The 22,986-nt window shown below is 29.5% G+C and overlaps 3 protein-coding genes across 3 annotated transcripts; all 3 read left to right on the top strand.

Annotated features, from left to right (window-relative positions):
• The first annotated feature begins 7,468 nt into the window (after positions 1-7,468).
• On the top strand, positions 7,469-8,667 carry LOC119679446 (phospholipase A1 VesT1.02-like). The gene is made up of 2 exons (XM_038091802.1): positions 7,469-7,534; positions 7,621-8,667. Exons 1-2 carry the CDS (start codon positions 7,495-7,497, stop codon positions 8,625-8,627), a joined length of 1,047 nt encoding a protein of 348 aa, XP_037947730.1. The 5' UTR covers positions 7,469-7,494; the 3' UTR covers positions 8,628-8,667.
• Positions 8,668-12,044: 3,377 nt separating this feature from the next.
• On the top strand, positions 12,045-13,322 carry LOC119683350 (phospholipase A1 VesT1.02-like). Its single transcript, XM_038097006.1, has 3 exons — positions 12,045-12,136; positions 12,204-12,480; positions 12,553-13,322. The coding sequence occupies exons 1-3, from the start codon at positions 12,097-12,099 to the stop codon at positions 13,271-13,273; spliced, it is 1,038 nt and encodes a 345-aa protein (XP_037952934.1). The 5' UTR covers positions 12,045-12,096; the 3' UTR covers positions 13,274-13,322.
• A 2,717-nt stretch (positions 13,323-16,039) lies between these two features.
• LOC119683351 (phospholipase A1-like) lies at positions 16,040-17,316 on the top strand. Its single transcript, XM_038097007.1, has 3 exons — positions 16,040-16,132; positions 16,193-16,454; positions 16,527-17,316. The coding sequence occupies exons 1-3, from the start codon at positions 16,093-16,095 to the stop codon at positions 17,245-17,247; spliced, it is 1,023 nt and encodes a 340-aa protein (XP_037952935.1). The 5' UTR covers positions 16,040-16,092; the 3' UTR covers positions 17,248-17,316.
• Positions 17,317-22,986: the final 5,670 nt, after the last annotated feature.

The raw sequence follows: 22,986 nt of genomic DNA, 5'->3' as shown, positions 1-22,986 counted from the left end.
CAACCAAAGGGCCATATTATATAGACAGTTATGGTCACGTCAAATCAAAAAAACTTGTTTTCTATGACCACCTGGTAAGTATGAGATTATCACAAACCGCAATAGATGTTTCTAATTATAATATTTATTTATTCTATATAATAAATGTTTCTGATCGGAAGTAATGATATTTCTTTTAACACAAGACCTGTCACAACCAAATGGCCATATTATATACAAAGTCATTGTCACGTTATATATAAAAAAGTTATAGTTTCCAATGTAAATTAAAAGGAATGAGAATGAGAAAAAGAGAGAAATTTCGACACTGTTGCTCAACAATAAATGTCAGAATTTGTCGTGAACATTCCTTATTCTCTATCTGTATAATATCGAATTAAACTAATCTATATAGTTTAGTTTGTATAATTATGCCGTTTCTAAGAAACGGTTAACTTTATGGAATATCACAATGAGAGTACTGGATTCTCATAAAAAAAAAGCCTACATATCGTTGAGTATTCACATCTGAAACAGTGTAGGAGAAAAATTTTTTCGAAGCAAATGATCCATAAATCAATATCATCAAAAATTTATATGAAAAAGTTTAAAACGTTTCTGAATACTGCTAAAGTGAAACTCTTCAATAATAAATAAGGTGATATGCCTTAATCTAACAAGGAATGTCGGGCAATCTGTGCTGGAGCCCATATAACTCCAGCAATAATAATAGTGTATACCCTAATATGGTTCAAAGATGAGATATATCTTACACAAAGAACGAAGAATTTTTAAATATATATATTTATTTTATATAATATATATATTATCTCATTACGTAGTTTATACCTTGATGAGCTTTATGGATGATACCTTAGTAGTTAATATGCTTCAGTAACGTTATTAAAAATTATGCAGCAAAATTATATTTATATATATAAATATATATATTATTTTAAACTTTTATTTTTACTTTTAAATATTATTCAAAGAAACTATCTCTCTGTTATTTGAGAACAATTTTTTTTCATTCTCATTATTCAGTACTAATTTGTAGTTTGTTTTATTATAGAATTCTAGAATTTTATTATAGAATTCTATTTAATATTCAAAACATATAAAGAAACGATGAATATGTTATATAAATTTGAATTTATGTATATTATTAAATATTAGTCATTTATTTATATTTAATTTCGTTATAAATTATATAGCAAATATAATACTGCTATATAGTTTTTAATATCGCTACTGTAGTATATAAACTACTACGGAATCGTCCAAAAAGTTCATTCAGGTGTAAAATTGGTAATGAGATTTCAAGTTAATAATAATTGAAATTCTTAATTCCAAAATCAAAACCACAAACGAAAGCATGACATCATAAAGAGTAAGGGAGTGTAACTGAAATATGCTAATTAAATTTTGAATTCCATTGTAATGACAGATTAATTTTCCATGTCCGTAGGACTAAAAATCTGATTTAAATCATTTATCAAAACATACATCGCATCCTTGCATTTAAATCACTTCAGATTATCGTATAAACGTGAAATTAAACTGGCTTAATCCAACTGAAAAAATTTATTAAAAATGATTTTACACAAATTTTTTTAAATATTTTATAAACAAAAAAAAAAAGAAAAACAAGAAAAAAAAATAAAAAAAACATAAGAAAAATTTATTAATTCACATTTTTTATTAAAAGAAATTAATCGTTTAAATTCAATCAGCAAATTGCACGCATTTCAATTTCATACAGATTAAAGCATTTACTTAATTATACGTAATTAAATGAAAATTATAATATTAATCAATAAAATAGAAAATCATTTATTATACACCAGCAAAAAATTACATGTAATTACATGCAATTAAACACACACACATATTGCAGACACATATACACACACACACGCACTCAGGTACAGAGCAAGAATTAAAAGCGCTCATCAGTCGCATCAATTCTGAGTGAATAAACTGTCATTTTATGCCTGCTTTGGCATCCGCCATTTTTTGACCTGCAATAATCACGCTCCGTCTGCTTCACCTTGTTTTTATAGGATTTTGTGTTTGCAACAAATACACTCATTTAAAGTGTGTTTGTCATTGCTACACCTCTGCTACCTTTGCTACCTCTGCCCATTTGTTTTTGTTGCAGTCAGAGTGCTTACATAAAAACATCAATTAACAGTGTAATAATTACCAGCACACACTGCCGTATGAAAAACTCATTAGCAGTGAAGTGATGAAAAAGAACGAGAACAAGTGTGAACAGTAGCAGACATAACCTCCATAACATGCACACCTCACTGAGTGAAAATTGTGCGAAATAATAGAATTTTTTTATTTTTTTGAAGACTGGGAAAATATTTACACATTTATGTTTATATATATACTTAGTCTGCTGGCTCTAGACATACTTATATATAGTTGTATTACAGCTTTAGTGAGCAAAAGAACAGTCAAAGGAATTATCTTATCACACATTTTTTTATCCGAAATAAGATAAGATAATACAACAGAAGAGAAATATTGAGTTTAAAATATAGAGAGAGATTAATTTACATATAAAAAGCAATTTAACCTGAAAACAAAGTATAAATACAATAATACTTTAATTAAATTTAATTAAATACAAAGTACTATTCATATAAACTCAAATGATTTTATTGTGGCGGCATCATAAACAATTTTGTCTCATAACGGCCCGAGTACAACTGAAAGTCATTGTAGAAAAGAATGCTGCAAAAAAGCAGAGCTAGAGCTCTTCTCTACGTCTTGCCAACTTTCTGCTAAACTCTGGTAAGAATTAAAATAGATAATCGACAAGGAAAAATAGCAGCGCCCAGCATTTCTATTCAACACATACGATAACCTACTCAGCGTTAAGCTCAAATAAAATGATTTCACATTCTAGAGACGAAAGTGCTCCGTAACTGTGTTAGCAAGCTCAATGACCATCACCACTCTAACTCGGTTTTCCACTAAATTCTCAATTAAGTAAACTATCTATTGTCTTCAGGAAACTATGTATTGTCTTTGGCGCGCACACATCTAACTTGATGTGTTTATATATTCTCCCTTCTGATATTCTGAACACCGAACAATTTTCTAATGAGGTTCTTCAAACTTTTTCCTTAGGTTTCCCTAATACCCTGTTCTCTAATTCAATGAAATGGATTACTTTGACAGAGTATACTCTTAAAGAACTCTAAACTATTGTAAATACCAATCATCGCTCATAAGTATCACACTCCCTGATTACTAAAAAAACTTACCGGAAACCTTTCACAGTCTGATGGCTAAATTATTCTTAACTCGTTTCTTGGAGATTGTTTAACTGGGTTCAAGTCTCCGAGAAAAAATGATCATTTCATTTGATTCCTCACATCAGACTATAATTGTTGGATATATTATAGCTCTGAAAACTAGTAGACTGTGAATAACATAATTACTGTAACCATAGTTTTCTGATAAATTCACCAAAACTTGAAATGCATTACTCTATAATTCTGGCCATAGATGGAAAAAAATGGAATATATAACACTAGTTCTAACCATAACATCGTATTTTAATGTATGTTTATTTTTTAGAAGATTTGATTTTTAAGTTGGTAACAATCATATTCAAATCAGTGTATTGCGTTCAGCAAGGACTCAAATACTACCATTCGCCAGCTGAATATTGCACAAAGCCAGGCTCTGAGAAGACTTTTCAAGGTGACATGGTATATTAGGACGAATGACATCGTCAGGGACCTCATGATTGATCTGATCAAAAAATACATAAAGGATAGAGCCCTGAAACTATTTACGAAAACTGACAGGCTTACCAACACTGTGTCATCAAATCTTGGAAAAGTTATAGGCTCTTTGGGGAGGTATGCAGATCTGAGGTCAGTTATAGCTTAGTCTGATGAAGTGATTAATAATAATCCACTCAAAGCGTAGAAAGGGGTTATGCAGAAACATCGCAGTTAATAGAGAATAAAAGTGCCTTATTATAATAATATTCAAATATTAATATTTTAATATTGTCGAATCTTTCAAACCCAACCTAGATAGCAGTGTATAAATCTGACTTCTCAATTTTCAAATAACTGCATAATAACGAACTAAAGATTCGAAAAATATTTAGTTTGAATAAAGGATAAATTTTTACTATTGAGTTTATATTACATTAATAAAAAAAATATTCTTCCATAAATATTAAGTAAATTTATTTATTACTTAAGTTGGAAACAATGTGTCAAGAAAATATTTCATTCATAAATCAACTATAAATTTTATTAACTTATTTAACTTACAAAATGAAATGCACTTTATTACTACTAAAGGCAAAGCTTTGCTCATAATATCTATGGATTTCTTGGAATCCAAACAATTTGCTACTGAATTCCTTCTCAAAATATCTTATAACAAAGCGCTCACTAAATTGATTTGAGTGCGAAAATGTCTGCAATTTATGGCATTTAAGATTTGCCAAATACCATTCCTTTGTTAATGTCCCACATAATTAAAGATTTATATAATTGAAGTTATTTATAAATTATTGAATTAAAATTTACGACATGAAATAAAATTGACATCTTTAAATAAATTTTAGTAATAAAATCATATAGAACAAAAAAAGAAATAAGTCACCAATCATTTAGTTCTGCGTAGGAGAAACTTAATCAAGGTATCAAATTTTTGTGGTTATTAATTGTCAGTATTTATTAAATCAATTACTAATAATAAAAAATTTGATTTTAAGAAGAAAAATTATGAACTGTTAAATCAATATTCAATAAATATTCGTAATTTTAAAATATATAAATAGAAGCCATAAAAGTCATAGCTTCTAAATTGACAGTTCTAATCCTAGCACTTGCAGACTATAAACTATAAAAGATTAGAATATTCCCTAAAGCCACTGATGATTAGTACTCTACAATACTCGAAACAGCGTTGTATGGTTAGCAAAATTTCAATAAATGAAGTAAAATTTTTGTTGTTGTCTTTTTATAGCTATCCGAACCCTTCTAGTTATACGGATATTTAACTAATTTCCTACTTTTATATAATGCGGCCTATTTAAAGTTTGGAATTAAATCTGGCTATAAAATTTTTTGCTTTATTTGAGGAAGTACATTTTGTTATTAAATATGAGAAATAACTTTTTTAAAATTAAGTTAAATTAAATAAGTTAAATTAAATTAAGTTAAATTAAATATGAAGCTGGCTACATAGTACTTAATTATAAAAACTCAATTGGTCAGCACATTTTCGATTGCTTGGGGTTCTGTCTTATGAATGGAAGTCTCAAATCGCAACTGTTACAAGCAGAATTTTAACCCAGAAGTCGCGGTTTTTTGTAGATAACATCAATCGAGAGCTTTGACTATGATCTTTTGATTTCAGTGTCAACATTAAACCGCTTTGTCTTTTTTTTTAGTAGATTTTTTTAATACTACTACACCATCTGTTAAAAGTGATATTATAATGCCTAAAGATACATTCCAGCTGTTGCATCTATATTTCAGAATGAAGTAACGTTTGACTTCAATATACATAATTTGATGTAAAGACTTATATTGTTATATTATATTATATTAATTTTTATATTTGATATCTGGATTCACTGGATAAAGTTTCATATGTTTTCAAATTTTTTTGCTCCTTCTTTTAATGGTTCAGATATTGCACCAACGAGACATAACGACTTATTAAATTTGGCTAAAGTTGGTTTTAAATTTCGTAACTTATTATTCTCCAACATAACCTGTGTCTTCCGGTTCCAGTAGTACAATCTGAACAAAAATAAGTAGATGTCGATGGTATATAGTGGGTTACTCAAGAAGGTATTATTTAATACCTTATAAATATAAAAATAAAATTTTAAAATGTATTTTATTTTCTGGAAAACAAACTAAAGCCTTTTTATAAAAATTATTTTACTAAGTCTCTTAATTTTTATAGGGCTTAGATAATTTTTATGTGTTAAATATAAGCTACGTAAACCTCGTATAAATTAATTATTAAAATTAATTAATAAAATTAATTATTAAAATTATTTTAATATAAATATTAACACAGTGCTTATTTAGTTAGTGTGGATTAAGGTAAACTTTAATTAAAAGCGAATGTTTATGCTTTAAAGAATATTAAATAGCTACTGATATAAAAAGATCAATTAATACCCAATTTCTCAGCATATACCTAGGTATTATATCAGTAAAGTTATAAATCAAAGTCTAACGAAAACCAATCGAATTTTCTGCGTCGTTTTTAAGAAAAAAATTTTATCTTGCACTTTGCACTTTTTAAACCAAAATTTAAATAATATTTTGTTTTGTTGTTTTAATTCTATATATATCGTCTAAGCTTTTTATGGCTGAAATCACCTTCATATAATTTACAATGCAGTTATCATTGATAGTTGTTTTTCAACTAAAGCAATTTCCCAATCAATGTTCGCAAAAAGGTGACTATACATTTTCTATTTGTTTTTCATTATCAATCCCAAAATCTCATGGCTTTTTGGTTCCGTTTAAAAAAGATTTATGAATTAATTTCCACAGACGTGATTTCGTAACGCGTTCAGTGAGACGATTAGATTAGAACCATTGGTGTTACTGTAGTTTTTAGCAAACTGATTAGGTACTGTTTGCCTACTCTGGTATTTCATAGAACGTACCCGAACACGGCACTGCGGGAGGTGAGCAAGCAGTTTACCTCAGAGTAACCGAAGAAATTTTTATTTTTAACTTTTAATCAAAGAAAATTGAGGAATTTCTATAAAATTTCAAACCAATCAAAAAAAGAAAGCAATCAGTAGGAATAACAATTTAAAATTAATTAAAAAACTGATTTAATTGCCAATACGTAATTGATAAGTTCAAAAAAAACAAAAATTTTGCAAATCGCTGTGATAAGCATGCATGTTGTACATGTTGCCAATTAAGTGAGTGAAGTGTTTAGAAAATATAATACTATGTAAAAAAAAATAATAATAATAATATTAAGTAAATTATGAAGCAGAAAAAAATCTTATTAAAAATGTACTTAATTTCTACAACAACAAAAAAATGCTCCTTTCCACTTTCTTGTACGTTTTTCACTATATAGATAATCTGCATGTCTGTGGCTAAACTTGGAAATCAGTTTGGAAATTCTGAAAAATTTTTGTATAGTCAGCATAACTCAAAGTACTTGTTCTTCACATGTATTCATATTAAATAACTCGTAAAAACTATTAATATCATCCTTATCAGTCCACATGAGACAAATTGGCAGAAATTAGCAAGCAAACTTTTGTCTACGAAAATAATATTTGATTCGATAAAAAAGCAAAACCATAATCAAAAATACTACCGAATTACGTTATTAGCAAATTTAATATCTGAAAATGATATCTCTAATGCTATCACATATTCTTATAGGATTACAAAATTATCTTCGTTCATACTACCTTGGGGTATATAAGCACGCGCACTCTATGGGAGTCAATAGTTGAATTTATTTGACATAATGAAACTTATTTGGGTTCTAGCACTTTTTGCTTTGGCAGGTAAGTGAACTTTTGTAATCCTTTGAACTAATAAACTATTTAAACACTAATACATTAATTATAATCTTAAATCCTAAATACAACAGCTGCCACAACTGCATTCCCTGAGAATGATGACACTCACATTCATGGTGAGAATGGTTGGTGGGTACCTCAAAAAGATGGTTCCTACGTATGGATGGGCGAAGATGAAGCTGAAGATATGCTAACTCGTATGGAAGCTGAAGAAGAATTCAAAGAACGCTTATCAATCTCCACCTCACCAGTTACTTTCTATTTGTACACTGCAAAGAATCCCAAGAAGGGCACCAAAATCACCACTACCACAAAATCCGTGAACAAATCTAATTTCAATGCTGCAAACCCAACCAGATTCGTTATTCACGGCTGGACTCAAAGCTACTTGTCATCCATCAACAGCGATATCCGTCAAGCTTGGTTGAGCCGTGGTGATTACAATGTCATCTTTGTTGATTGGGCACGTGCTCGTTCAGTTGATTATGCCTCATCCGTTTCTGCTGTCAGTGGTGTAGGCAAGAAAGTTGCTGCTATGGTTGATTTCTTGGTTCAAAACTATGGTATGTCCCTCGAGACTCTTGATGTTATTGGTCACAGTTTGGGTGCCCACGTTGCTGGTTTCACTGGCAAGAATGTTAAATCCGGTCAAGTCCACACAATTGTTGGTTTGGATCCTGCTTTGCCTTTGTTCAGCTACAAAAAACCAAACAAACGTCTTAATTCAGAAGATGGTTTCTATGTTGAATCTATTCAAACTAATGGTGGTCAACTCGGTTTCTTGAAACCCATCGGCAAAGGTGCTTTCTATCCAAATGGTGGTGAAACTCAACCTGGTTGCATCTTAGATGTTACTGGTGCTTGCTCTCATGGTCGCTCTGTCACATACTACGCCGAAGCTATTCAAATTGATGATTTCGTAACAATGAAGTGCTACGATTATGAGGATGCTGTCGCTAAGAACTGTGGTTCATCATACAGTTCCGTTCGTATGGGTGCCATGACCAATGCCTACATGGTTGAAGGTGATTTCTATGTACCAGTTAACAGCAAATCTCCATATGGTTATGGTAACTAAGTTCCGTTTAAAAAAATAAAATCATTATTTATATAACATATGCAATTTGTTTTCAATGATCTATTATATGAATTTATATAGGAATATAGGTACATATATAGGTAAATATAGGTAAATGAATCAATGCATACATACTTCCAAATGTAGATGAAAGGAATTAGGTTAGGTTAGGTTATACCGGCGATTCCTTGGAGTTCCACTTAGGCCTTTTGGCTCATTATGTTAACATACTGTATGCTGAAAAAACCCAGGTTTTGTGATTGATCAAGATCAAGGAATCAGATTACTTATTCAACATTTTGTATTTTAGAACTAAATCCTAAAATACACCAATTATGCTATAAAAAACTATGACAAGAAGGCTAAACTGATAGCTTTAAAAATATTTCTTCAATATTTTGTTCTTATCACATATCTCAAACTCTTTTATATAAGTTTTTTCTTCACTTTCCAATGGATCAACTTTTTTTAGCATAGAGTATACATTTTTATGCAGAAATCTGTTTCGCCCATAGACTTCTGGAGACTCTAATTACAACCTCATGGTAAAGATATATCTACCTGGTTACATTTATGGAAATGGAGACTGTGACCATCCAGAGCACACCTTCTTTTACTGTAATAGGTGGCTCACATTGAGAGAAGCGATAATAGTCCGAATTAAACCAATAAATCACGAAAACATAGTGGAGAAAATGAATGCGAACCCAAAGAACTGGCGAATGACAGAATCATATGTGATTCACGTTCTCAAAGCAAAGAAATTAGACTTAGAAATAAGAAGTAGAAATCAGAGTAATAATTAGAGCAGACACCAAAAAGTGCGATGAAAAAGTGGAGATCTGGTCGCAGATCAAAAATAAAAAGAGCATAATATATAAAAGAACCTTTCCAAAGTAATCCGAAAACGTTACCGAGAGGAACAAGTCTCTCCGATGAGGTACAGCTCCGGCCCGTATACTACATATTAACATGTTAGTGAATCGGGCACACTATTCCTATGATGGTCGGCTTGACAGTGCATAAAGCATTCGACGTTCTTACCACAAAAAAGGGGGACATAGCACCGTGAAGTTAAAATCTATTTTAGCCCTCTCATGGACTAACATTATCTCTCTATTATTATTTTCTTAATAAATTTGGTATGGTATTTACATCAGTACAGGACGACTTCCAAAGCAAGCTTTGTGGTCTCTTATTATTCTTTCCAAGGCCTGCAGATTCCATCAAAAGAGATACTCAGTTTTTATAGGTAAAATTCAACCTACAATTTTAATAGCAGAATTCTAATTGAAATTAAATCATTATATGGATTTAAATTATTATGCTTTTGGAAATTGATTTACGATATTCATATTACAGATATTAATGGATTTACTGTTTATTAATCTCTAAATGCAGAAACAACATTTTTATAAACAATCAATGACAATAGCTTTATCCCAATCAGCAAACCATGACCATGACGACTTATTAATCACAAAGTATTTATTACACCATTTACTTTAACTTTAATAATGAACAAGGTATCAGCGATATCAAATTATACAAATACGATAAGCTAAATACGATAAGCTACCGAAAAAGATTGCCCTGAACTTAGAATAGATTACATTGTACCGACGATCAAAAGAGTTTCATTTAGGCCTATTGACCTATAAATAACTTAACTTGAACCTCTGGCAATATTCAAAATGCTATGTAATAGAAGATCTTGCTATTGACAAGGAAAATGAACCATTTTTTAAAATGTAATCCTCTAAAAATAAAATTATAAGATAATCTATATTCTTACGATGGAAGTCCTTAACGTGTGATGGAGCAAAGAACCAACAGCGCATTGACAGCGACAATAAGATGGGCTTAATCAATTACATTCGACCATATATGATAGTATGGGATTTCATACATATTGAAATACAGATTAAAAATGAATATGGCTTACTCATATACTTGGGTTATATTATAACATGTTGTACAAAATATTGAAAAATTATTGTCAAAATCACTATTTATGATGTTAGAAGGAATAAATAGTAGCAGGTTATCCATTTTGTAGTTTCGAAAATAAACATAAATAAAACAAACTTGCTTTAGTTCAATATACTTAACATCTTATTATTATGTGTAATATATGATATTATTCAAAAGTCCCTTACATGGATTCTAAGTAGGTCATTTTCTCTTTTATATCGGTATATATAACCAACATCAATGATCTTTCGACGGTTGCTCAGTTTTGTTTATCGACATATCTATCTAGCAGGATATGGACTACACTGTATATCATACGATTATTACTGTCTACTTTGGAATGGAGACAATCTAAGAGTAACGCAAAGAAACAAGCACTTTTGTCCTTTATAAGTTGCAGTTTTATATGACTTTTTGTGAAAATATATCAATATGATTTATTTTTTTTACAAATAAATAAACAAATTTTTTATTATTATTATTGATTATTTAAAAAGGAATATTCCTTAACAATTCGTGAATCAATATTTAACAGAAATTTTATTTATTTGTTCAAAATTCTTATCTATAACTAACTAAGCTTTTTTTGAGTACTGGACTGTGACAATGGATCCATATCAATCATGTTTGAATATGTATACTTCATAGAAAATTTTACATATTTGCACTTAAAGTTTTATACAGACCTACTTGAAGTAAATCTCGATTAAAGCACTTAATTTAAATCTCATTGCTTCGTATTTTAATCAAAAAATGTTAACTGATTTTTAATTAACTAAATTATTTAGTGATATGTATATAAAAATATTTACAACTATATATTATATACTATATGAATTTCAACAAATGTATATAGAAATTTAGAGCGTTCTTTAATATTTTGTGATAAACCACAATATGATTACCACAATATGTATAAATATACATATATATATACAAATATTTATATGTATATAATAAAACTTATTAGAAAATAATGAATGACTGATTAATGTTTAAAAATGTGTATTTATCTAAACAAAAAAATAACCAATGACTGATTAACTTTTTAAAGTGTGCCTGAGAATGTATGAAACGTTAAGACTTCTCTAAACCATGGTGGCATGAACGATGTTATCAATCTTATCAATTTTTTGATAATGATATTCCTATTAATGCCACTTAAAACGTGTCAACCACAAGTATCTCATTGGCTATTAAATGGCTTTAAAACATATAATATTTATCTATTTTATATGCTTTTTATTTGTTTTAAAAATTAATTAAAAAGTATACAAACAAAAAGATTATTAGAAAGATTATTATTTAGGCACAACAAAAATGTATTTACACTAATAAAATAAATTAAAATTGGTAAAATTTGCAACAAATATCGCAACAAAAATCTTAAGTTTTTTATAAAAATCAATTAATCGAAATTCCCATTTTTGAGGAACGCCAAAATTTTAGTATAAAAGTGAAAGTGTCTCGGTATCAAAATTAGTTATTAAACATAATGAAATTAATTTGGATCTTAGCACTTTTCGCTGTATCAGGTAATAAAATACATATAAAAATAATTTACTAAAATCTCAACAAATAATACTTAATAATTCTATCTAGTCTCGGCATATCCTCTCGAGGATGATACACACATCAACGGTGAAAACGGTTGGTATGTGCCACAAATAGATGGTTCCTTTGTTTGGATGGACAAAGATGAGGCTGAATCCAAATTGGCTGAATTAGAACAACAGGAGACATTAGAAGGACGCGCTCTTACAACTGTACCAGTGAAATACTATTTGTACACCAAATCTAATCAATACACTCCACAAGAAATCACTGCAACCAAAAAATCAATTACTGGCTCTCATTTCAATGGCAAGAACCCAACCAGGTAAATTACTTTTTATAAATTGTGAATTTAAAGACCAAAAAATTAATATAATTATTAATTGTATATTAATAGATTCGTTATACATGGTTGGACTCAGAGCTACAATGATCCAATGAACTCCGGTATTCGTGATGCTTGGTTGAGCCATGGAGATCACAACATCATTATTGTTGATTGGGGACGTGCACGTTCTGTTGACTATGCCTCCTCTGTTATAGCTGTACCTGCTACTGGCAAAAAAGTCGGCAGCATGATTGAATATTTGCACAAGAGCCATGGCATGTCTCTAGAAACTTTGGATGTTATTGGTCATAGTTTGGGTGCTCATGTTGCTGGTTATGCAGGTAAAAGTGTAACCTCCGGTGAAGTGCACACCATTGTTGGTTTGGATCCTGCTTTACCTCTATTCAGTTATGACAAGCCAGATAAGCGTCTAAATTCAGAAGATGGTTTCTATGTTGAATCCATTCAAACTGATGGTGGTAAACTTGGTTTCTTGAAACCAATTGGTAAAGGTGCTTTCTATCCAAATGGCGGTAAGTCACAACCAGGTTGTGGTATTGATGCTACTGGTAGCTGTGCACATGGACGTTCCGTTACATACTACATTGAAGCCGTGAAAGAAAATGATTTCCCCACCATGAAGTGCGGTAATTACGAGGAAGCCGTAGCTAAATCATGCGGTAGCTCATACAGTTCCGTACGTATGGGTGCTGTTTCTAACGCATACATGGTTGCTGGAGATTTTTACGTACCTGTCAACAGCAAAGCACCTTTCGGCAAAGCTGCTTAATTGAATTTCAAACTATTTCATCATTTTTAATAAAGTAATAAACAATAAAACCTTACACAAACCTTTTTTAATTTGTCTTAGATAATAATAATAATATTGTATTGAGGTATACACTATAAGCACCTTTTCTATAGTAGCGCAATTTCAAAGCCCCTATGATTGATGGCAATAAACAATAGTGAATTAAGTTTTCAATAAAATTTATAAACATTGATACTTATCTTTTTTTAAGTATTAATAAATATATATTTAGAGGCCCTATGCTCCACTGGGAGAAGAGAACTGCAATAGTAGTAGCAATCAATATATTTACATTTTTCTAATACCTACCATATATTAAATTTTCAAATCTTGCATTTTTTAGAAATAAAAGTTTCTGTTGTATTCCATATTGATATGTGTTTTCTATATAATAGAAGTATTATCATAATTTATAAATTGTTAATAATAAAATGATCAAATTAATAAAATTAATAAAGACACTTTGTCCACAATACATCGTTTAAATTTATACTAAATAGAAATTGGAATTATTCTGAAGCAATGATTTTATTCCAGAAGTGATTCGCATTATCATCCACTCAGTATTTATAGAGTGACTTGGCAATTGATCACTACGTACGAAATAAACTTTCTATTTATATGAAGATGGTGAAATAAAAATAAAATGAAATTAAGTTAAATTTTATTATTTCCAGAAATTTAATAAATATAATAAATTAATCTGCAGGGTTAATCCCGTTGACTTTATTAATAAAATTTGATATGAGATTTAAAAAAAATATTTTTCAGATTTATATTTTATTGTTAGAGTCACTATACTTTTCTAATTAACAAAAAATCAGATTAATACTGAAAACTATACTGAAAGAAAAACATTGATTATAATAGTAGGAAATGTAAAGTTACCATATAACACATCTTCAAAGGAATAATAAGAAAATTGAAGAAAATCTGTAACTCCTAAACATCCTTCTCTTTAAAGACATCTCTTTAAAGACAAATAGACTTAAGTCGCTTGGAAAGAGTTCTACCACGAATACTCTTTAATATAAACTTCGCTTTGATTGAAATATTCCGTATTTGAAAGAAAATATAAGAGTACCAACTGATTGTTTTAATATAGTCAAATACATATTCATTGAATTGATAAACTTATGATAAGGGCATTATAGAATGAGATACAAAATTTTGTTCTCCAAGTATACAGACTGACAAAACATCACAGAAAATTTTCCGTTGCTTCAGATTCTACTATGTAAAGTAGACCTGAAACTAAAAGTAATCTAAACAACTTAAACTTAAGTTAATCACATTAATTTTCAATTTATCTAAAAAGAATCTAACACGTTCCATTTATAATATAAAGATAATAAATTATTATATTGTAATTTTTATTGTGTATATACTTTTAGTAGTTGTTAAAAAATAATGTTTACTCACACGAGATAAAATCAATGCTTATCATTTTAAGAAAACCCATTTTTTTACACTCAAGTATTCCATATTAAAATACTCCATATTTTCTACAAGAAAAGAGTATGCTTTGGATTTTTCAGAGTTCTAATACCCTTCACACTAATAAATAGCAATCCATTATTAAATTTAAGGCAACCAAATTCTTTCCAGTGACTTTCCAACTTTTATTTTCCTAAAATCTATATGTTCCCGAATGCGTCAAGTGATATTATTTATAAACTGCTTGAATAAAGAGAAAGTAGCTATAAAAGAAATTTTTTCATGAAATGAAATGAAAGAGTGAAAGTTTAAGCTATCGATATCTTAAGAAGCAGCTGGATATAGCATTTTGTTGTAATTAGTAGCATGTATCGCATCAAGTGACGTCAAGACTGGTGTCAAACTTCCTGGATAAACTAAATCTGCTTGGCGAATCAAATCAGGTGTCGATTCTTTGGGTACCGGGACATACTGGCGTACGCGGAAACGAATACGCGGACAAGCTAACCAGAAAAGGAGCAGCCACACCGATGATGAGGCCGCAACCTTTTTGTGGACTGGAAATAATATGCTCCTTTCTCTCTTAAAAATAAAGGAGAACCAGAATAAAAAGGACTACTGGGATAATATACCAGGATTAAAACAATCCAAATCATGTGCTTTTAGAATGCCATGCGCTAATGCACATACGGTATAGAATCCTAGGAATATATATTATTACGGAAGAGGCAATAAAACTCTGTAAAATAGGTCCTATACTACTTTTTATAGATGCAACAGGGCCTAAAGACCTACCCTAAGCCCAGAAGGGAACAGAATAGACCCGATGGTGGCAGTGCCACATCCCCTAACAATAATAATAATAATAGTACCATGTATATTTTGTGTAGTCTCAGATATCTCAGTCACCACTTTACTAGCATCTAGGCAAATTTAATATACCTTTATTGACAACAGTGTGAAGGGTATAAAACAAGTTTATTAAACTAAACTATTTCTCAAATCAATTTCTTATTTTTCACTAAGATAATAAGATGGAAATTCCTTTCTCTTCCCAATCAATTGCAATTATATTCGCCAAAATACGAAGATAACAATCTCTAACTTACTTGCGCAAATAATATTCTATTTACTTCAAGCCTTTAAAACTTTGTTGTTTATACATTTTATCAAAGTGATTTTCAAAACAGATAACAACTTATTTTAATCCAGAATAATGTTAGAAAAACAAAATCAGCTGTTTCAACACAACACTATCTCAAGTACTTAAGTATCGCATAAGCCAACCAATTGTTGTCTTCTTCGTATATAAACGCCATACGGCAAGAATGTCTTTTAGTTGAAATATTTTCTCCTGAAAAATGAAACTTCTTTGGCTCTTGGGCATATTTGCAGTTACTGGTAACATAATAAAATATAAATAACAACAAAAATATTTAAAAAAAAATATCTAAAAAATAGTGTCATCACTTCCTGTTGAGGACACACGCGTTAATGGCGAGAATGGTTGGTATATACCACAAATAGATGGCTCCTTTGTTTGGATGGACAAAGAGGAGGCTTTAACTGCACTTGAACAGATGGAAGAAATTGAAGGACGTTTAACGACTGTTCCAGTTAACTACTACTTGTACACAAAAGCCAACCAATATACACCACAAGAAATCACTGCCACAAAAAAATCAATTGATGCATCCAACTTCAATCCAGCTAATCCAACAAGGTTCATTAATAATAAAATATTCAAGAAGAGTAATTATTAAAAATTTTTTAATAACTCTATTAATTATAATAGATTCACCATTCATGGTTGGACTTCAAGTTATAAAGATGGTATGAACAGCGGTATTCGTGATGCCTGGATGAAACATGGTGACTACAATATTATTGCCATTGATTGGGGACGTGCACGCTCTATTGACTACGCTTCATCAGTTTTAGCTGTACCCGCCACTGGCAAAAAAATTGCCGGTATGATCGATTTCTTACATAAAAACTATGGTATGTCCTTGGATACTTTGGAAGTAATTGGTCATAGTTTGGGTGCTCATGTTGCTGGTTTCACTGGCAAAAATGTTGAATCCGGTCAAGTCCACACAATTGTTGGTTTAGATCCTGCTTTGCCTTTATACAGTTTCGATAAACCAAGCAAACGTTTAAGCTCTGATGATGCTTTCTATGTTGAATCCATTCAAACCGATGGTGGTCAACTTGGTTTCTTAAAACCAATTGGTAAAGGTGCCTTCTATCCTAATGGTGGTAAATCACAACCTGGTTGTGGTGTTGATTTAACTGGTGGTTGCTCACATGGTCGTTCCGTTACTTATTATGTTGAAGCCGTCAAAGACGATAATTTCCCCACCATGAAGTGTGGTAACTACGAACAAGCTGTTGCTAAATCATGTGGCAGCACTTACAGTACCGTTCGTATGGGTGCTGTTACCAATGCCTACATGGTTGCTGGTGATTATTATGTACCTGTGAATAGCAAGGCTCCATATGGCATGGCTGCTTAAATGTTTTTGTTGAGACATAATGGAAACTGAGTAAAAATTGACTGATACAAATAAAATTTTGATTATTAAGTTTTGTGTTAATTAATTGTATTGTGGATACCTGAAGATTTTAGTCTGTTTAGAAGAATGTTATTAATTAAAACAGATATAAAATATCTACTATATCTTAAACTATATGTTTTAGTGAAATTTTTAAATAATTCATTTAGGGGACTACAAGAAATTTTTACTAAATAATACTCTATGGTATATTAATGTTCTTTTTTTAGACATGCAAAGCAGACATGAAAATTTCCTTAATGATAACTGGTTTATTGGTTAATATTCCTTTTAAAATTAATCATAAGCTTTTCTATGAATAATAGTTAAAATCGTACACTTAGGTCTTCAGTTCTTTTACATAGCTATAAAGGGATAGTCAGCAAACCATGCAGGGATAACTTCAGACCTTCTCTAACAGCTACCTTTGTAATAACTCAAATATATGCTAGTGTTAGCGAGTGGCAAATCACATAATGATAGGGGAAATATATTACAAGGGAAATACAGAAAAAAAAATTGAATGTTAATGTAATAACTACATTTGCAATTTTTTTAAATGGTGGTCTTGGCGATTACAATGGACTGATCATAGGGGAGATCATTAATTAAGATAAAATATTATTATATTCTCGAGAGCTATCATCATCACTAAGAACACATGCCATATTTTTTTCTACATTGCTTTATGATATGGAAGAGTGGAGTTGTTCTATCAATAAATCAACGTCTGTTTTATCCAAACCAGTTTGACGAAGCATATATAAATTGGAAAGTACTTTCACGAGGTAACAAAGAAAAATAGACATTAAAGGTCTTAGTCATATCGTAAGATACCAAAAAAATACAATCCATTTAGAATGAAATGAATGATGAAATTAAGAAAGACTCGACACTGGTATATGAAGGATATCGTGACTTAAAGATTTAAGGCAATGCTTTTCATTAATTCTACTTTAGTAAAAGTACTAGATCACGAATTTAGTACTTGAAAGAAAGTATTATGAAAATAAAATGTTTATAAAAGTAATGCATGTCCCATGGCAATATATTTCTCTACAGTAAATATCTTATTGAAATATAAACTTACTGTGTAAGTAAAAGTATACTTTGACTACACATATAGTGAACTTATTATTATCACCACTAGAGATGACCTTAACTAGCAATACCGAATACTTTAGATATTACAAAAACACCAGTAACAGATAGTTTAAAGATTTTTTCAAACTATATATTTTTTAAAATTTTATCACCAGCTAAAAATTGCACAAGACCAGGCTCTGAGAAGGCTTTTCAAAGTTCCACGATACATTAGGACGAATGATCCTCAGGGACATCAAGATTGATCCCATCAAAAAAATTAATAAAAAAGGATAGAGACCTGAAATTTTTTGCGAAAACTGATAGTCTTACCAACACCGCGTTATCAAATCTCAAAATGGTTACAGGTTCCTCGGGAAGGTATGCAAATCTGAGGTCAATTATTGATTAGTCTAATGAAGTGATGAACTATAATCTAGTCAAGGTATAAAGAGGGGTTTTGAAAATACCTCGAGTTAAAAAAGAGCTTGAGTGCACTAGCTCAAAACAGCTTCAACATAATATTATCGATTTGCATTTCAAAGACATATAAATATATAAATATTACATTAATATCCAAATTACATTTTAGTAATGCCTACTATCAAAAAATTTACTATTATTTGATTCAATCTATTTTTGTTATAACCCTTACTTACTAAGGAATTATTTTTTCAGTAGCTAACAGACAAAATTGCTCAATTTACTGAAATTAGAAAATATTTTCAAGTTTATTATAGCTTTAAATATGAAATAAATTAGTTCAATTTGCGCTATTCAAGTTCTGTCTACGAACTTCTACACAAATTGTTCAAATAATTTTAAATCAAAGAAATTTAAATATTACAGACACCAAATTATATTAAATTAAATTTCCAAAATGTGCAAAAGTTGAAGAACAATGAACCAACAAAACATTTAAATTAATTTGAAGAACTTCCACAAAGCTGTATCGATATCCATGCCATAGTATTTAATATATAGCACTTCCAAAGTTAAGACCTAACTCAAACAATGTTTAATAGTCCCAGAAGTCAGTAACCACAGTTAGCTGTATCTCACTTCTTTTGATGTTCAATTGCGCTTGAAAGTGTTTTGTATTACATTAAATCTAATTAAAAGTCTCCCATAGAGCTGTGACGTTAGTTCGGTTACTGGATTAAACATTTTTTGCAATAGATACAGTAGCAAATGAGAATACTTGTAAATATATGTGACTTACTCACTATTTACATACTTCATATACATACCACATATTGCCTACATACATATAAGGAAAATAAGTTATCGTCATTAAAACGTGCTGAACAAGAAGAAAGGATAATATCAGTGTATTTGAAGAAAATGCATGAAAGACGCCATGAAATGTTTATTATCAGTTGCACACAAAGTATATGAACACTTAAATTACAGTCACAAGTATTCACGTATAGACGAATGTACACATCTTATAATATATTTGTGAATGCTACTCTGTCCAAGTACCACAGTGCGTATGAGTTACTTAATAAAACGATGTTCATGTCAATTTGATATGTGCTTTACGTCTTTTTAATGTACGTTTTTATTAAGGAAATAGGAAGATACAACAAAGGCTACATGCTTTGACATCACACACATTTCCATACATATATAGTTATATATACACACATGAGTGAATATTTATACAGAAAAATATTGTTATGTAGAAAGTATTAAGATGAATTTACAGCATTTGCCCAGCTTAATTTCACAAGGAAGAAATCGGAAATTACATATTCTGTGTAAACTCACCACAGCGATACCTTAAGGACTACACAAATTTATTATTTAAAGTCCTTTTTAATTTTGTATCTTTAATATTTTGCTTTCTTCCGCAAATTACACATTTAACAAAGTGTAATAACCTGACGCCATGTTCACTTTGTCTGTAGCTAAATGAGGTTTCAGTGATGTTGAAATAAATATATAACAAATATCAAAAGTAGAACGTTTAATCATTAAGATATCACGCAAAAAAAAAAAAGTATCTCAATCAAATTGGGATGGTATCAAATTTGCATATTCTTACAATGGATTTTGTACGTGTATTATGTGCTCATTATTATCATAAAACACGTGCAGGAAACAGATAAAAATAAGTAGGAATGAGTTGATATAAACGTATAAGCGTTTATTTTTCCATTTCCAAATTAGAAAAGTAAAAATTGGAAATTTTTAAAAGTGGAAAAAAAGGTGAACAATTTATTAAGAAATTTTTTTCATAGCTTTCCTTGAAGAAAAATTAAACACATATTTGAAAGATAATTTATAATGTATATATTCAACAAAATACGCTTATATATAATAACAGCATATATTAGAAAAGTTATGAAGTCAAAAATTAGAAATTAAATTCATTTTCTTTAAATCAAGAAAAATTTTGTGTTCTGAAGAGAGTTCAATATAGTCGCACAAACCAAAAAAAAGTATTTAAACTCTTTACCGAAAAGAATGATAAAATAATTCTTGCATTCTCTAATATCCACAGAGGACATTATACTTAGTTATAAAAGTAAAGCATCGCTTAGAATACTAGTCTTTGCCCCTATATTTGAAGTGGAACTGATAGCAATTAAGGTTGTCGCTGACAAAATATTGAAATTATATATATCAAAATTCTTCACCAGGATAGCCAGGAAACTATCAAAAGCTTATAGTGTTCGTATCTTATCTTGCACATATCAATAAACTGTGTAGGCACAAAAATATACTCGTCGTCTATTCACTATATTAAGATATACTGACTACCATAGGTAATTTAAAATTGAATTATCTCATTAGATGTTCTAGGTCATTAGACGTTAATGAATTATTTTAGTTATATTCTAGGTATTTACTTTTCTAAAATCACATGACGAAAGTCTAGCTATCAATAAACCCACCAAGAACTAGGAAAATAAGTAAGTGAATCAAAATCGGGAGGAACCAAAATCGGCTATATTATAACACTGTAACCGATAATTACATACTGATAGGACTTAAAGTTCAAAATCAAATATATTTTTGAAAAAAATCAACTTAAAGTATTTTGTGAAACTTTATGATTTAATTCAGCGATTTGCATGATGCAAAACTATATGATTATTTTAAATAGACTGCGTCAGATGTCATACAGGATGTCAGCCGTTCAATAGTCAATCAAGCCGTTTAGATAATTTTGAAACTTTTTCCTTTCTTCAACAAATACATTTCTCCAAAGAGGTAAGACTCACACGGTAACAATACATGGAATAGGAATAACCTTACTGATGTGTGATAATTGCTAATAGATGAACTAATTAGAATATTTTTCCAAAGAACTTATTACATTTGAGAGCATTTTATATATTAGCAAACATAAAGCTGCAGAAAGAATGAATCTTTGGTTATGATTCAAAATTTAATGTTTAAGTTAAATTATGCATTGCATATATAATTTTAAATTTCACTTAATTTTATTAGAAAAGTGTCAATTTTAACTTTCTTAACAGTTTCCGCCAAAAAACAATAATTTTGTTTGAATGAACCAAAAGGCTTCAATATTCTTATTTATTTTAATGGCAAAAGTTTATATCTCATACCGTGAGAAATCTATTATAGAAGTACACATTCTATGCCTTAAATACAGAATATATTAAATGCATTACAATTGCTGTAAGAAATGTTGATTTCGTAATACTTAAGTAGCAAATAAAGATATTTAATTTTTGTTTATTCAAAGAAAAAAACAAAGCCATTAAAATGGCTATTGTATAAAGTATTATATAGTGCGTTATATGTATATATTTTCCTTTCCCAAAAAAACTCATATTTTTTAACTCCTTAACAAGATATGTACCTAGAAGATGTTTCGACACAGGTTTGGTGTGAGATTTACTTTACTACTTATAACTTCAATTCATTGAAGAGTCATATGACTTACACATTAATTACATTGATTTTTATAACATATGAAATCATGTTAGTGATTTTTTTTACGCCAAGAAAAAAATATTTGTTAAAATTAATTAAGTCCAAAGGCACGTGTAAATAAAAATGGTGTAAGTTAATTATATGTTAATGTCATATACAAACAAAAAGTAAAATGTTATTGTCTCTGTAAATAAAAAAAAAATAAAAATTAAAGTACATAATTTTGTGTTTCTTTAATATAGATACACATAAAGTTTCTTGATTTTTCAGGATAGTATTCATAAATGTGAAAATGTCTTTAATTTGATTGATAGGTGGTATGCATAATTCAGTACAAAAAAAAAATTTCCCTAAAAGTCACTTAAATTGCGTATTTTTTTTAAATGTATAATATTTAATTAATTAATATAAAAATTTATTTTTTAAGAAATATTATGATAAAAATAATATAAAAATATATTCCATTTCTTAATTAGAAAGATAATATATTATTTACAAATCTGCCCTTTATAACACAAAATGTATTTACTAAACTACTGTTTTGGAAATAAATTACTAATGGAAATAATTTATGCTAAACATGAACTTTTGTCGAGTAATTAATCAGCATAAGAGATGCATGCTAGGTATATATACATACACCTTATGAAATAATGAAATTTTGGATTCGTAGTAAATTAGATATATTATTAGTTACGTATATTA

Source organism: Teleopsis dalmanni, chromosome 2 (genome assembly GCF_002237135.1).
Source record: "Teleopsis dalmanni isolate 2A chromosome 2, ASM223713v2, whole genome shotgun sequence".
Taxonomy (NCBI): domain Eukaryota; kingdom Metazoa; phylum Arthropoda; class Insecta; order Diptera; family Diopsidae; genus Teleopsis; species Teleopsis dalmanni.
The sequence above is the reverse complement of the archived record's forward strand: the minus strand, read 5'-3'. Positions and strand labels throughout refer to the sequence as shown.